This window comes from Panthera pardus, unplaced genomic scaffold (genome assembly GCF_024362965.1).
Source record: "Panthera pardus isolate Hobbes unplaced genomic scaffold, ASM2436296v1 HiC_scaffold_24, whole genome shotgun sequence".
NCBI lineage: Eukaryota > Metazoa > Chordata > Mammalia > Carnivora > Felidae > Panthera > Panthera pardus.
The window spans coordinates 136,552,909-136,569,147 of NW_026526810.1; the positions used below are offsets into that span (position 1 = coordinate 136,552,909).

Here is a 16,239-nt window from a genome sequence, read left to right on the forward strand (position 1 = left end):
GAGGGGCGATTTGAGCCCCGCGCAGAACTGGACCAGGGCTGTCGTGATGTTCCAACTTACTTTCTGCTGGGTCGGCCCCAAAACATCAAACAGGGAAAAGCGGACTACGTAAAGGTCTACTATTCTTGCAACGTTTCTGGAGGTTTGAAATTTTTCAACATAGACAGTTTAGGGGAAAAAAGGAAAATAAGAGGAAAAAAACAAGACCTACCTCCAGAGCCATTAATCGTGGGCAATTTCAAGGGAGTTCTATGAAACCTTCCGGGAAAGAAATTCCATATATTATGGCAACTGAGAGTTACGGGCTTCCTCGGTGTTGAGGCCAGCACAGCTCTGAAACAAAGCTGGCCAAGCACACACACACGCAACATGAGAACCACAGGTCAACTTTACCGATAGGCATAGTCAACCAAACGATCAGACTGAATCTGTTAGCGTACAAAATAAGAACAACACATCGTGACCAAGGAGGATTTAGCCTCAGAACACAAGGACGTCTGTTCTGACGTTAACAGGCTGGGGAGAGAATCACGAAGGTGGTCACTTTGGAAAACTCTGATAGAAGCATCTTGATTAATATCCATCATCCCTTCCTTATTGAAAAAACAAACTCTTCCGAAGCTAGGAGGAGAAAACCACTTCTTTAGCCAAGTGAAAGATGCCCCCCACAAAGGACGGGTGGGGGCGGGGGCGGGGGAGGGTGAAGTCTTAGTGAGACGCGGGCAGGGGCACAGAGCCAGTGGTGTAGGAATCCAAACCTAGGCGCTCAGGAGCCCCGGCCAGTGCACGGAGAGAGGCGGCGCCCACCTCTTCGCTCCCACCATCTGCCCTGCCCAGGGCCAGAGAGCCAAAATTCCAAGGCCATAGACCAAACACAAATGCCAATGAGAATGGAGCAAGGTGACTGGACACTGAACATTCCAAAGATGCCAGAAGTAACCACCAACTTCGTAATGGAAGATTACAGTCCATTCACAATGGCAACCAAACCTTCAAATTCTTTAAAAAAAAATTTTTTTTTAATGTTTGTTTATTTTTGAGACAGAGACAGAGCATGAACGGGGGAGGGGCAGAGAGAGAGGGAGACACAGAATCGGAAGCAGGCTCCAGGCTCCGAGCCATCAGCCCAGAGCCCGACGCGGGGCTCGAACTCACGGACCGCGGAATCGTGACCTGAGCTGAAGTCGGACGCTTAACCGACTGAGCCACCCAGGCGCCCCCAAACCTTCAAATTCTTAAGAGTAAACTTACTAACCACAAACCTGCATGGCCTGTAAGAGGGGAACCATTAATTGGAGAGATGCTCAATGTTCCCACACAGGAAAGGTCAAGATGGAGGGCATCCCCCAGATTAATCTATGAATTCACAACGTAAACCCAATGAAAAGCTCAACGCAAGTTTTACTTTTTTACCGTGGAGGCAACAGGCTGGTTCTAAAACTTCTTTGGAGTGGGGCGCCCGGCTGGCTCAGTCAGAAGAGCGGGCGACTCTTGATCCCGGGGTCGTGGGTTCAAGCCTCGCGTTGGGTGCAGAGATTATGTAAGTAAATAAATTAAAAGAATATATTTGGAGAAAAAAAACAGCTAAGAAATTGTTCTAACGGGGGAACAAAGAGATTTGCTCTGCCCAGTCTCCTGTTACAGGTGGTGCTGACAGAGGAAGAGATTCCAGTGGGTGCACTGGGGGACGGCCTGTCCATTAATAGAAACGTGTAAACAAAGGAACTTGACTATAATAAAGACATTTCGAGTTGGAGGGAAATCGGTGGCACGGGGCCAGCATGCCATCCACTTTCGAAAGGAACTCAGGCCCTTGCCTACACGTGCGCGCAGCCATCGCACACACTCCCTCTCTCAGACGTTGTCGTGACGGCACGACAGCAGAGACCCCCTGCCAGACTCCTGCAGGCACCACGAGAGAACGTTTATCCTAGGTGAGGCAGACTGGACTGCACGAGAATTCATCTGTGTTAAGACAGAACACTCTTAGAATCGAGGCACAATCGAAGGATTAGTGACACCGGCCAGAGTACTTGCAACAGGGAATATGGACAATGAGTGAAGAGCTTCTGGAAATCAGGACGAGGGGTGAAGGTGTGCAGGCGAGCCCCGGAGGAAGAAATGGCCAACGCACGTGTGGAGAGCCGTGACCTCAGTGAGAATGAGAAACGTGTGAACGGAGACCTGCTGTCTTTGCCTGATCAGTGTGGCAGCCAGTGTGAGCACGCCCAGCCCCGGGGCCGTGTTTTTGGACAGCGACAGGGCAGGCTGTCCGGCTCCTGGCCTCCTACGGACAAGCTCCTGAGGGCAGAGAGACCGGCGAGAGCCCCACGGCCCTCACTGCCATCTCCCACGGGAGCACCCTGGTGTGCACGCTCTGATCCCGAGTGGCCCTCAGAGGGGCAGGACAGAGAGAAGACCGACGTGGAAGACGCAGAAGGCCACCTGTGCAGCTACCAGTATGCTACGTCCCAGTAAGACGACACAGAGAGGTCTAGAAGGAAGAAGTTGGATGGACTTCTTACGGGAAGGCGTTCGTCTCTCGGTCACACGGCAGGGAGGTGCCGACTCGTCAGTGCCCAGGAGCCCACTGCCCCGCCACCCCATGCCCGGGACAGCCACCAGTGCCTGGCTCCCGAGGCCTTGGTCTGACGGAGGAACGTGCCGCTCAGGCCACTACCCGGAGAGGGGAACCTCCATCTTTCTCCCGACGGGCTCAGGGTCCCGGAGCCGGTGCCGTCCTGCCCCCCCCTCCTCAGCACAGCCCCTGAGAAGTCGTGGGTGGGGAGCCCCCGAGGGGGTGACGAGCGCTCAGGCCGGCCTGTCACCAGGCTGCTCCTCCTCCTGCGCTCCCGCCCCGCTTCCCGAGCCCGCTGGGCCCCTGTGGCTGGGCCGGGTGGGGCAAAGCCTCCGTCACCACTGATTTGCCTCCACGTGCGGAGATGCAGACACTCGGGGGGCGTCCCTGTAACGAGGCGAGTCTTACCTCTTTGTCAAAGTCCTGGTCGGGGTCGGACATACTCCTAAGGGGCACAGCCACTCCGGGCTCCGACCCACCTACGGAACGAGGACAGCCGTCATCTGGACTGAAAGCCTGGAGCTCCCCCACGCAGGCCCCCGCCCTTGGGCACCTCTGGTACCTGACGAGGGCCACGAGATGTAGGGCTTGTTCCTCGGGGGAGGCTGCCGGGACAGGCCGGGGGGAGCAGGGCCGGGCCTTTCCTCCTGGGAGGGGGGCACGGCGCTCTGGGTGGAGAGAACAGCAGTGAGCACGCTCGGGGCGCCCTCGCCAGGGTGCAGGCAGACCGCCGGGGCGGAACCGCGGCCCGGCAGGTACGCCGGCCACAGAGCGTCCCGGGGACCCCGTGAGCAAAACGGACGGTGGCTCCGGGCCAATGCCGAGCTAAGAAGTGGGAATAGCTATTTTAGGCTGAGCCCAACCCCGTTTTGTGGTTTTAAATGAAAAACTATGCTACCTGCTCCTATCGAGACGTTCTTGAGAAATCATTTTTGACAGCTAGTTTCTCACGAAACGCTAGCAGCCCGAACCCGTGACAGACACCAAACGCGTGTAAACGCGTCAGCGTTCACACACACGCACGCGCACACACACACACACGCACACACACGCAGCCCCTGGGGCGGCTGCAGGGCCAGCTGAGGGTGGGAACAGACCCATGTGCCAGGTGCCCCGGGTCTGCCGGGCACCAGGGCCGGGGCCGGTGACACAGGCAGGCGCGGATGTGGCTCCCACGCCCGGCCCGCCCCGGCCCGCGAGCTCACCAGAGGCAAGTCCATGAGCACCTGCATCCCGTCGCCCGGGCCCATGTGGGCCACGTGGTTGAAGTTGGTCGGGTTGGAGATCATTTTGGACCTCAATTCTGGGTCTCTGAGCATCTCTCTGGGGAAAGAAAGTGTTTCTGGGGCTCAAAGACGTCGAAGTCCTCCTGGCTCCCCTCCTCCCGCCTCGGCGAGGCCGGGCCACGACCCAGCTCTTACCGCCGCTGCTGCAGCCGCTCCTCCTCCGGCACCTTGAACACAAACCGCCTCTTGCTCCTGGTCCGCAGCATCTGCTTCTTGCTGCCGTCGGACGTGTCGGGCACGTTGAGGACCGTTCCTGCGGGAACGCGGAACGCCGCCGCCGGTCACGCGTGGCCCTCGTGCTGCTGACCCGCGGGGCCCCTCCTTCCCTCCGCGCGACACCTGCCGCGGGCGTCTTACCCGAGTTCTCGCTCTTGAAGTAGATCAAGCGGGGGGGCTCGCAGCTGAGCAGATTGAGGGTGCCCTCGGAGTTGAGCGGCCTTATCTGCGTCGGAAAGCAGAGAGGGGCGGTAGCCGCGGGCGCCGCGCACGCCCGGGGGACGCCGGCCCCGCCCCGCCCCGCCCCGCCCCGCCGCCTTACCCTGCGCAGGCCGATGGTCTGCACCCACTCCATGGTGCGCACGTCGAACACGTCCACGCCGTACTCGCTGTACACCGTGACGTGGGAGGGGCTGCAACCTAGCGCAGACGAGCGGGGCGGCGTGAGCGGGCGTGGGCCCCCGCGCCCTCCGCCGCCCCCCACGGGCAGCGGCCGGGCCCCGACCCCCGCGACCTTCGGGGAGCGCCGGGGAGCCCCCGCCGCCCTCAGCGGCCGGTTGGGCTTAGGAGCGTTCCCGGTCCCGCTCTAGAACCCTCCTTCCCTTCGGACTCGCACGAACTCAACCGGATGTTTCAACGCTCTACCGTCACGTGTGTAACCGCACAGCTTTTTACCGCAGCACAGAGGCTGGAGGGGATCTGTTCACAAAGCTGGCTTTCGTACTTAGCTTTCTATACGATTATTGCAAACACAGGGACTTCAGGCCCAACGCGGCTGCTATTTAGGGAGGGGCGGAGCGCTCTCTTTTCTGAGGCAAGTTCTGTTAAGAGGCACCGAGGAGTCCGGTTTCCGAGTAAGCGTTTAAGGTCTCCAAACAGAACCGCTTCGCTCCGGGGCGACAGTCCCGCGCCCCCACGCACCCGGCTGACCCACCGGTCCTTCCGGGAAGGTCTGCACACGCCTGGCCGTGAGGACCCGCCTGCCGTGAACCCCGGAGGGAGCTCTTTCCCTAAGGGACAGGGGCGCCCCGGGGGTCGTCCTGGTGACGGCAAGCCCGCCTAGGGCACCGAACATCACACACCGGTAAGCGTTGGCCCACCTGGCGTTCGAAGCTGAGGGGACATTCCCCACATTTAGAACTGTCGCAGAGAGAGGGAGCCGCGGCCGGGCTGCCAGGGACGGCGGGGCAGGCGGGAGGTACCCTGTCGTCACTCTGCCTCCCCCGAGTCCCCAGTGCCACCCTGCAGAAATGCACTGTTCCCGGTCCCTCTGCCTTCCGGGGTCGAGTCGAACTCCCTCCTGTCACCCGACACCTGCCGAAGATGAATTTTTAAAAGAGCTCTGCGGTGTGGCTGCCGATTCCCAACGGGCTACGTGGTCGGCCCTTCTCTTTCGAATGCAAAAAGGAAACCACGAAACAGGGTTTAGGAAGCAGGCAAGACGCTGGGACTCGCCGCCAGACCGTCTCAGAGGTGACAGGTCAGCAAACTTTGAGGTAACGTTCAGAGGCCCACTCTCCACCCGCAGGCATCTGGGGCAGCTCCTCTTCCGGGGGAATTGTGGGGCTTCATTTGCAAGGAGCCAGGAAGAGACCTGTGTGTGTGAGCTCTAGTGATAGACTGAAGCGTCCAGTCTCAAGAGAAATTTAAATTAAAAAGTCAACACCAGGGGCGCCTGGGTGGCTCGGCTGGTTGAGCGTCCGACTCTTCATTTCGGCTCAGGTCACGATCCCACGGTTCGTGGGTTCGAGCCCTGAGTCGACAGCACAGAGCCTGCTTGGGATTCTCTCTCTCTGCCCCTTCCATGCTGGTACTCCCCTTCACCCTCAAGATAAATCAATAAACTTTAAAAAAAGAAAGTCAACAGGAGGGGCATGGGCCTCGGAGACTGACCGGCCTCCATTTGAGCCCGGTTCTGCTCTGTGCCCTATGCAAGCTACCTCTCCTCTGTGGCCCTCAGTGTCCTCCTTGGCAAGATGGGACAGACTGTGTCCTCCCTACATGACAAGGGACAGGTGAGAACACACAAGAATGCTCAGCTCAGGGCCTGGAACATAGAGGCAAGAGAGTTAATACCTCTCCAGCCTGCACGTTACATACTTATTTTTGGTCAACTCTAAAACTGATTTGGTGTCTATAATGTGCACGTGGGACAAAAAGGCCACAAAGGTGGAGTAAGACCTGGAAAGGGAAGAACAGAGACACCAGGTGTCCATGCCAGTCACACAGCCAGGACTCCAAACTCACCACGCTCAGTGACCTTTCTACAATAAACTGTTCAAAAACTTAGGATTCTAGGGGCGCCTGGTTGAGTGTCCGACTTTGGCTCAGGTCATGATCTCAGTTTGTGAGTTCGAGCCCCACGTTGGGCTCTGTGTTGACAGCTCAGAGCCTGGAGCCTGCTTTGGATTCTGTGTCTCCCTCTCTGCCTCTCCCCTGCTTGCAGTCTGCCTCTCTCACTCTCAAAAATAAACAAACATTAGAAAAAAAAAAAAACCCAAAACCAACCTTAGGATTCTAAAGGAAAAGACTCTGATTGGCAGGGATCCTACGTGGCTCTGGGGCCATTCCTATGCAGTCTCCCACGAGGAGGACGGGAGGGAGCAAGGAAGGGACCGGAGAAGTGTCATGGCAACAGGCCTTGCCTCCTTCCCTGCTGGCCCTGGGCTGCCAGCACCTGCCTGCCTATCTGCTGCACTGGCGCCCTTGGCTGAGGGCTAAGCAAGTCAGGAATCAGCCAGCGAGGCGGGAGAGCCAAAGGCTGGCACATCGATTGCCCCAAGGGCCTGACATCCTGGTTTCAGCACCCTTGGGTACACTGCCAGCTTGGCACGGCCATCAACCAGCCACCAAAAAAGGCTGTCCTTTTAGATAATTAAGAAGACCTGTGACCCCACCCCACCCCCACCAGCCCCAAATCAACGTGCACCCTGTGTCTAGTCTAATTACTCCCTGCTCTCTGTGCGACCCGCTGCTTGGACGACCCGGGTGACCAGGATACACGGAACAGGTGGGATCTGAGGCTGAGAGTCCAGCCTGAGCGATCAGACAGCGGGTGGGCGGGGTGTGGCCCTGTGGAACCCACTCCAGGTCCTTGCTCACCAGGCTCAGGCCTCAATGACTCGTGTCCAGGGACTGCGTTCCACAGAAAGCCACTGCAACTGAGCAAACACAGGAATGCAGCTCCTAGCACTTCCGGAAAACGTCCCTCCGGGAGCTTTACCGGACACTGGAGCTCAACTTTTTCTGGCTGCCAGAAACCTGTAACTTGTTTTTATTACCGTGTGAGCTTATAAACCATCCCCGTTGGGGTTCTCTGGCTGTGGGGCTCCCGCAAGGCCCCGGCGCTGGGGGCCAGAAAGGTGCCGTGGGCTGGAGGCCGGCTCGAGAGGCAAGCCCGCCTGCAGCCCGCCCGCCCGCCGGTCTGAGACGCGGTGTCAGGACCACACCTTCTCCCGAAGAGACCCACGGAGCCCGCCGCTCCAGCGCCTGACTGCTCAGCTAAGGGAACCGAGAGACAGACCAAAGCGAAACAGGACACGTGCTCACTGTCGATGTGAAAAGCGGCAACAGAGATATGGCAACAGAAAACATATACATACTACAGGCAACAGGCGCCGCAGGCCACATGAGCTCCTGCATGCGTGACCTCCGGCCTTGCGGGTCCACGTACAGTCCCATGTGGCTGAAGCAAAGCAGGTACTCCTCGCTTTTGAGCTCCACAGCACAAAGGGCATCAAAAGACTGCTGTGAGAGGAACGTGAGCGAGGGGTCACTGGGATTTACCAGGGTTAGAGCCTGCCCGTCCCCCTGGGGGCTCAGCACACAGAACCCAGAAGGGTAGCCCACACAGAGCTTGTCTTTGATCGCGGCCATCCACTGCACGGGGCCGGGGGCCACCAGCTCATTGAACTTCCTGTGGAAAGGCCTAGTTCTCTGGACCTCATAGCAGAGGACCAGCCGCTTCACGGCCGCGAACAGGCAGGTGGAAGAGCTCTTCTTCAAGGTGGCAGTCGCTATGAGCTGGCAGCCTTTTGTTTCCGGAAGCTTGATGTCGACATTGCTCTCCGCCCCATCAAAGGCAGACCACGGGCAGAGATGGACGTGGTGGTTGCGGCCGCAGAGGAGGACGGCGATTTTCTCTTTGGGAGCGAGCTCGATCTGGTACACTTTCTTGTAGTCGGCAACGCGGACGATCACTGCGGGGATGCAACGTCGGGTCTCAGAGCCGCTCGAGGGCATCCGCTCGAGGGTGCCAGGAACCTCCCCACCGCTCCCTTCCCCGCAGTCGGCGTGGAGGGACGGCCCCATCATGCTCTAGAACGTGCCTCCACCCCCACCGACCTCACGGCCCTGCAGACGCCAGGGCAGCGCCCTCCTTGAGTGGCCCCCGGGGGCCACCATTCTAAGACCGCCGCCCTGCCCTGCCCCCCCAGCACCAGGGCCCCGGCCTGGAGGTGGCGCCGGACGTGCTTCCAGCTCCTCCCTGAGGCCAAGAACCCTCGGGTTGCATTTAGGGAACAAAGACTTGTCTCCGACCTCGCTGGCCCCTCAAGCTCTGCAAGCAGCTGCCATCCCCACCGGGCCCATAACATCGGGGGTATTGGATGTAGGACCTGCACTAAGGGCTCTCTGAGCAGAGCCCTGGGTCTGGACCCTGAGGGACCAACGGGCCCCGGCAGGCCGGCAGCAGGTGACGTGCGTTCGCTCCGGGCTCGGCAGGAAGGGAACGCTGCCCACCCGGGAGCAGCCCCTCATTTCTAGGGGCGGTGCCCAGACCCTGGCCCAGGGCCCAGGCCAGTGCTGGTCTCCTTGTATTTCTGTCCCCGGACACAGGGCAGTGAGTGGGGGAGACAGGAGATATTCTGCGTTCTCCTGCCGAGCAGAACGAAATGTCAAAAATCTGAAGCAACAGAAGGGAAGTTCCTGTCAGGTCTCGGCACACGGAGGAATTCAGGAAACGTTCTTCCTTCTAGGAAGCTCCCCTGCCCCCAGCTGCCTATGCAGTTCTCTCCTAGACGAGCTCGGTGAGGGCCGTGAGCAGCTCGCCCCCGGCCCCTGGGGCTGCTCTCTGCCCCGCGCTGCACCCTGCGCTCGGAGGCACCGGTGAACGTTCCACGGCTACTAACATCTGTCTTATTTGTCGCGAACTGCTTTTCTCAGCTGTCCGCCCTTCCCTTCCTTTGCGCGCTTCCCACATCACCGAACGCGTCCCAGCCCTCGCGGGTTCCTGCCACGCATCCCGCTCCCGTCTGCGCGAGCCCAGGACGGACAGGAGCCCCTGTGCACTCACCATCACGGGTCACCTCTATGACATAGAGCCCTTCTTCCAGGCCGACCACGATCCTGTCCCCATCTGTCAAGGCAGGAGAGTTAGTAAGAACACAAAGTCAGCGCTACAGGCGCGCCATTCGCTTCTCAGAGCAGGTGCGGGACTACATTCGAACGGACGACGCGGCCGTGGCCTTCGTGTGCTGGCGCGCTCAGGTCCGGCCCCGCAGCACCCCCCAGACGCGCTGCCGTCCGTGCTGGGAGAGCGCGGCCCCACGCGGCCCCCGGCACGCACCCACGACGGCGGCGCTCAGGACGGCCTTGATGAGAGGCAGCGTGCTGTCGTAGGCCTCCTGCGGGACGTGCACGATCTGGTTCCTCAAGCGGTTCTTGTGGAGGATCGACTGCAGTCCTTCTAGAATCCCAACCCACTTCCTCTTTTCGTTCTCATTTTCTGTCAGAATGAGCAGTGAGCTGGTCTTAGAAGGTGTCCCTAAGAGAGAGGCTGTCACCTTCATGACAGACAAAGAGAAGAGCCATAAGACAACCAAACCACAGCAAACAGACGCCCCCCAGCCTGGCCCGGCCACCACCTCGCACCGGAGGTGGGCAACAGGAGGGCGTGCTTCCCAGCACCGTGACTCGGGCGCCCGCGGAGGGTGTGAGGGGCTCTGCTGCTGAACACGGGCAGGGGCACAGCGATAAACAGGCACCCCGCGTCCCTTCCTTGTCAGGTTCTAGTTAACTCCACTCTTGCCAAAACCGTCATGTAGTCATCCCATTTAAAAACTGATTTGTCGGGGCGGCTGGGGGGCTCAGTCCGTTGAGTGTCGGACTGCAGCTTAGGTCATGATCTCGCAGTTTTTGTTTTACCAGTCCTAGCCCCGCGACGGGCTCTGTGCTGCCAGCTCAGGAGGGCCTGGAGCCTCGTTTGGATTCTCTGTCTCCCTCTCTCTGTGCCCTGCCCCTACCCACACATGGTTTCTTTTTTTCTCAAAAATAAATTAAAACATCGAATAAAACAGAAACTGATTTCTTGAATGCCCTTGTTATAATTAAAAGCAGATTCTCAGAATGTGTACGGGGAAAACAGAATCTCCAACAAAAGCCTTTTGCCCAAACATGCCTCCCTGTGAGAGTCCCCTGGGCAGCTGAAGCTCCTACAGAAGGATCACCTTGTAAGCAACGGTGGCAGCTTTCTGTGTTGTACGTGAGAGGCAGTTCCTGAATTGAAAGGACTTCCTGGATTCCATTTGGTGTCAGCCAAACTTCTACCGTATTTATAAAATATCCCCAACGTGGGTACCTGGGGGGCTCAGTCGGTTAAGCGTCTGACTCTGGGTTTTGGCTCAGGTCCCGATGTAACAGTTTTGTGAGTTTGAGCCCCGCATCAGGCTCTGTGCTGACGGTGTGGAGCCTGCTTGGGATTCTCTGTCTCCCTCTCTCTGCCCCTCCCCCACTCACGCGGTCTCTCTCTCTCTTTCAAAGTAAGTAACTTAAAAAAAAAAAAAAATCTTCAAAAAAATCCCCAGTGGAGGGGTTGGGGGGATCCTTTCCCCATCCCACAATCTCTCAGAAGCTTCCTAATGGCGCACCGTCTAACGTAAACTCAGTGGGGGTGGGGGGGAGGGGCCTCTCCATCTCAGCCAACAACAGTGCTGAGAAACGTCTACTGGCTTCTTCCTGTTTCGCTCCAGGTAGTGGCCGCTGAGTCCCAGGAAGGAAAGCTGCGGCGGCACACTGCACCCGTGAAGGGCGACATGGCGGCTCCCAGCGTCAGGCACGTCGTGACCGGAGTCACAGACATACGTGGCGGCTGAGGTGCAGGACGGAAGGCAGTGCCAGTGAGGTGGGGGAGACGGGGCCTAGGAAGGAAGGACCCCAACACGAGGGAAGGAATCGGGGGCAGGAGGTAGAGGAAGAGGAGGTCCACCCTGGACCGGCTAGCCCCTTGCTATGGCACAACGAAACGCTCCGAAAAAGAACTGTTATTTTAACCACGGGAGTTCTTTCTTACGATTAGTGAAACATCTCCAAGAAACAGAAAAAAAGCATACCCTGAATATACACGGGACGTCTCGGCGAGAAGCATGTATGACATCTGAGGCCAGGACCGAGCTCACCGAGAACTCCTCGTCCCTGGTAAGAAACGGAACACTCGGAATATCAGAAAGAAACGTGCACGCGGGCCGGTCCTCCGCCCCACTTATGGGAAAGGATACAGAACGTGAGGCGGACCCCTTGCCTCCACCTGGGTAAGAAAGCACGCTGACAAAGCCAACAGGTGACTCAAGGACCCTGCACGCGTTTCAGTGGTTAGGGACGTGGGAGAACAGAAGCTCCTTCCCTGGTTCACACCGTTCTAGTCTGTGTCAGACGCCTCCAGTCACAGACACGTCACCGAACTGGCCCCTACTTGGCTACAATCAAGTGGCCGCTTGGTGATGGCCCCTAAGGAAGGGGGTGCAACGTGCCAAAGTGACTGCGGGAGCCCCGTGTCCGATACCCTCCGAGTCCTGGGCTCCACATCTAACACCAAGTCCCCGTGCCGCCTGCCAGCCAGCGGCCTCTTCGTCACCAGGCTGGGGCCCATCCGAGCCCAGTGGCGGATGTGCAGTGGGGGCCGCCGCGGAGGTGACCCCGCTACGCTTCCATCCCTGAAGCCGTCGTCAGGGCGCCTGCCACAGCCCGCTGTCCCCAAGAACAGCTGGGGACAGAGGTGCCGGGCCCTAGCCCAGGGTGGGTGCCAACGGGCGGAGGGGACTCCGGGCCCTGGGCTGAGCGCGTCCCTTGTGCTGACTCCGCCCCGCCGGCCTCCCAGGTCTGATGCCGGGAGGGCCCGTGGTGAGATGAGGTGTAGGAGAGGGTGTCGTGCGGCAAAGCCCAGGGCTCTAGGTCGCTGTCACAAAGGGTACTCTCAGGTTCTGACACCTTAGGCTGCACGGTGTGTCTCTGGGGTATGTTCTCCCTGCTCTTGGGACGTGTCGTTTTCTTATGTCTTACAAATGTCTACCTGGCAAACCGTAGTGTGCAAAAATACCCAGGCTGCTACAGCACGCACTCTACGTGCGTACAGTGTGCACGGATGCGGAGGTGTGACGGGGCTAAAGATCACCAAGCAGCACAGTAAGTCGGAACTCACACGATAGGACAGACCACACAGAACACGCACCTGAGGTCCAGGACCTGGCTGGCGACAACGCCAGGCTGGGTGGATTTTCCTTCAGGCAGGTCGTAGAGGAAGAGCTTGCAGTCACAGACCACCGCGTAAGCCCGCTGCCACCCCTTCTTCACCCCGGTAGGCTTTGGGACCTACAGGGAACAGCGGCCACATTCCAGTCCACGCAGCGGAGGCCGCGGCCCCGGGAGACGTCCCGCCCGTGGTTTCCTTCCAGCTGCCGAACGGCTGGCCCGCTCCTCCGGGGACAGCCCCCTCGCGCCCTTCCCAGGCTGGTGCCAGGGCCGGGTCTGGGCCCGGGAAGACTCAGGCACTACTGGGGAGGGATCCACACGTGGTACAAGGTGATGCACGGGCCAAGGCGGACGAGTCAGCAGACAGGCGTGTTCACAGCACACACAGCTGCGAGGCTGCGGCCGGAGGCTGTCCGGACACAGTGGTTTTCAGGCGGCACTTGGCCACAGAGCCCTGTCTTTAAATGCACGGCCCAGAAGGCGGGGACAAGGGGCTCTGGCAGACGGAGATGTTTCTGTGGGGTCCTCGGAACCCAGGCCCCAGTGCCTTAGCGCCCAGGAGGGGAGGCCTCCCAGGAGCAGCGCGAAGGTCACTTCACAAAGCAACCAAGGACAGCCCTCGGGAGCAGTGGGGTGTGACTCTTGTGTCATGGCGCCCGAGGCCAGGAGAGCTGAGGCGACGGAACCCGGGTCTCCGCGCGTCCTACCTTGACGTAGCCCTTGTAGGCCGTCCCTATGCCTCTCTGCACGTCCACGCCGAGCGGCCGCTTGGACTGCTCAGGAGGGATGGGGCACACCTGGGGAGCGCTGTCTCTGCAGGCCACGTGGCAAGCGAAGGAGCACACTGGGAAAGCGCAGGGGTGGGGTGGGGGGGGGAGGCACGGCCGTCAGAGCCTCCGGGGCAGGACGAGGCTCAGTAATCACCTCCCCGAGTCGCGGGAAGGGTCCAGACACCCAGTGCAGCCAGCACATTCTGGAACACAGGCCCCACAGAGCCCCGGGACTCTGGCACCAAGCAGCTCTCTGGCAAGCTGGCGGGGCCCTCGTGGGGAGGCGAGGGCTGGCGTCGGGGGCGCGGCCCCCGGGAAGCCACGCCTTGCTGCCACACTGCTCTCCCGGGAAGCCACGCCTTGCTGCCACAGGCGTGTGACAGGGCAGTGGCTTCAAGGACACACAGGTGTCCTGGCAGCCGATCAAAAGGCCTGCCAGTAACAAAGGGAAAGGCTGCTGCTACCAGGTAGAACACAAAGCTGTTTTGCAGAGCACCCCCCGCCCAGCTGCTGTCGCTGGTGTGACTTCGGCAGGCGGCTCATCTGTGAGACGGGTGATCAAATGCCCTGAACCGGTCTTGCTGCCCGATGCGAGTACAGCGCCCGGCCCAGGGCGGGAGCGCAGCAGGGGAGACACAAAATACCGGCTTATCCTCAGATAACGGAGAAGCTTAAAGTCCTGTTTACTCTCTGCTCTTCCTGATTTTCCAGGACCCTACACGTTTCGTATTATGGCAAACAATACTCGGCTCTCCCAGTGCAGCGAGGACCCCTCCTGAGTGTTCACAAAGCTACAGAGAGAGGACCCGCCCTCGACTGGCTCACAAATAGGCTTCCCTTCAGCTGCACCTGACCTTGGAGTAATTCCCTCCCGGGACAGCCGCCCGCCCCCCCCTCCCCCCCACCCCCCAGCCCCAAGGCGCAGGGCCCACACTCACCCTCGCAGGCGTAGCCCTGGCGGACCAGCCCCACCATCAGGGAGGTGCAGTGGCTGCACTGCGTGGGGCTGGAGAAGGACTTGATGCTGAACTGGTGAGCTTTTGGCTGGAGGAAGAATATCGAGAAGGTGAGACCCAGGCTCTGAGCAGAGACCGTGTGTTTATGGTCAAGTTTATAAACTCGGCCATGGCCTTGAAAGGTCGAAAAGGTGCAGTTTCACTTTGAGATGTACGCGCTAACCAGAGAGGAGTGCTTAACACCCATCTACAGAGCTGGAGCCTGAAAATAAGTCAACGCGTTTCCTTCCGTGAGCTTTGGTCTTGCTACCAAAACACCACGGGGGGATGGGTAGGGCCGCTGTGGTACCACGGCTGCCACCGACTCTGGAGCAAGCTCCGTGCCTCCTGGAGGCCCCTGGGGGGGGGGGGGGGGAACCGCCCCCACAGCTGCCCTTGCACGTGAGACCGAAAGACATGCCAGGAATGGACGGCAGCCCTGTTCTGGAGAGCAAAGGCCTGGACAGACCCCCGTCCCGTTGGGAGGACAGACACGAGGACACAATCACGGGAGGCTGAGCAGAGGAACAAGCCGCAGACACGAAGGACGGTGAGTCTACACAGCTCCGACACAGCAAAACGAAAGGACTGTTACTCGGGGACGCAGATACCATAAAACCATTTGTAAGAAGCAAGGGAGCAGTGAACACGAGATGCAGACAGCAGTCCACCTGACCCCTGACTGTGCAAGAAGCTAAGTCCAAAGCCCAACAAAATCAAGGTCTGTCCCTAGCTGGCACGGCTGCCTACGGTTGAGGCCACGTCTGCATGAAAAGGAAAACAAAACGCATCTAAATGTGTGAAGCCAAACGCTAAGCCTGGAAACACAACAGGAGCTCGGGGGTCAGTGCCGGACCTTCTGAGCTGGCGCCTGGCTCTCCAGGTGTGCTTCTGGAAAAGACAGGTGAGAAAACTGCACATTTGGCGCGGCCCCCCTACTCTGGGGACACACCTTCCCACGAGCCACAGGGTTCTCTACTGCCGGAAGTGCAGACAGGTAAGCGGAAGTAAGTTTGCAGAAGGAACACAGTAGATACATAACACAGAGTGGTCACCATCAGAGAAGGGAACGTGATCCAGAAAATGAAGGAAAACGAGAGGAGTTCTGAAATTTCCCAATTAGAATGTGACGACTTGTCATTGTTTTAATTAAGGAAACACAGGGTCCAGACACTTCCTGGGCCACACACTGTTCACAGCAAACCATTAACAGGACACAAGGGTCTCACCGTGTCTACAAAACCAATGAGCCTATCTTATTCATACAGTTACCTTCTAAAATAGAGAAGGTGCCATGGGTAAAAGCAAGGGCCCTACCTTTGGTCCAGCCAGAGCGAGGGGCTGCGTGGTGGGCAGCGGCACGGTGGGCGGCCTCTGTGGGGCCCGAGCCATGTCCTGGGGACAAGCAGGCACAGGTGAGCATCCTCTTAGCTCAGTACTACTCTAACATGTCAGACCCTGCTTGGGATTCATTTCTCCCTAGAACTGATTAATAATGAACTGCATTTTTAATTTACTACATTGTTGAGACATCTGCCTGTGCTCATCCAGCCGATGCACGGGCAGTCCCTCGGAGATACAAGTCAGGCCCAGCAGCTGGCGATGGGATCTGGCTACAAGGTGTGAGGCAGGACCAGGGGGGCCACCTTGGCATGAGGGCAGCCTCTGTTCACCGAGGGCAGCATGTGGCACACGGGCATGGGGGTGGTGGGTCCCGAGGTTCTCGCAGGGTAGTATATAGTATGACACTGCTTACTTCTTGCTGCTCTGTGCTTGCAGCCACAGACACCGACGGGGACACCTCTGGCTTCGGGGCTTGTGTTTCCTGCTCCCCAGTGGAGCTGCTCTGTGAAAATAAAGGCAAAGAAACAGTGGGAAGGAGAGAGCTGCAGAAGTCACACTCCGATTCCGTGGTCTGCGTTTCGAGAGTG

General features: G+C 59.0%; 1 protein-coding gene across 1 annotated transcript in view; it reads right to left on the bottom strand.

The window, feature by feature from the left end:
* The window catches only part of CDC42BPB (CDC42 binding protein kinase beta), a 101,565-nt gene that overhangs the window by 4,641 nt on the left and 80,685 nt on the right, over positions 1–16,239 (bottom strand). Inside the window, 15 exon segments of the mRNA XM_019462318.2 lie at positions 2,987–3,057; positions 3,141–3,246; positions 3,784–3,901; positions 4,000–4,117; positions 4,222–4,306; positions 4,403–4,500; positions 7,683–8,279; positions 9,374–9,436; positions 9,647–9,863; positions 11,409–11,490; positions 12,524–12,663; positions 13,251–13,387; positions 14,252–14,357; positions 15,626–15,703; positions 16,065–16,154. Of these exon segments, the coding sequence (XP_019317863.2) occupies positions 2,987–3,057; positions 3,141–3,246; positions 3,784–3,901; positions 4,000–4,117; positions 4,222–4,306; positions 4,403–4,500; positions 7,683–8,279; positions 9,374–9,436; positions 9,647–9,863; positions 11,409–11,490; positions 12,524–12,663; positions 13,251–13,387; positions 14,252–14,357; positions 15,626–15,703; positions 16,065–16,154 (2,106 nt within the window).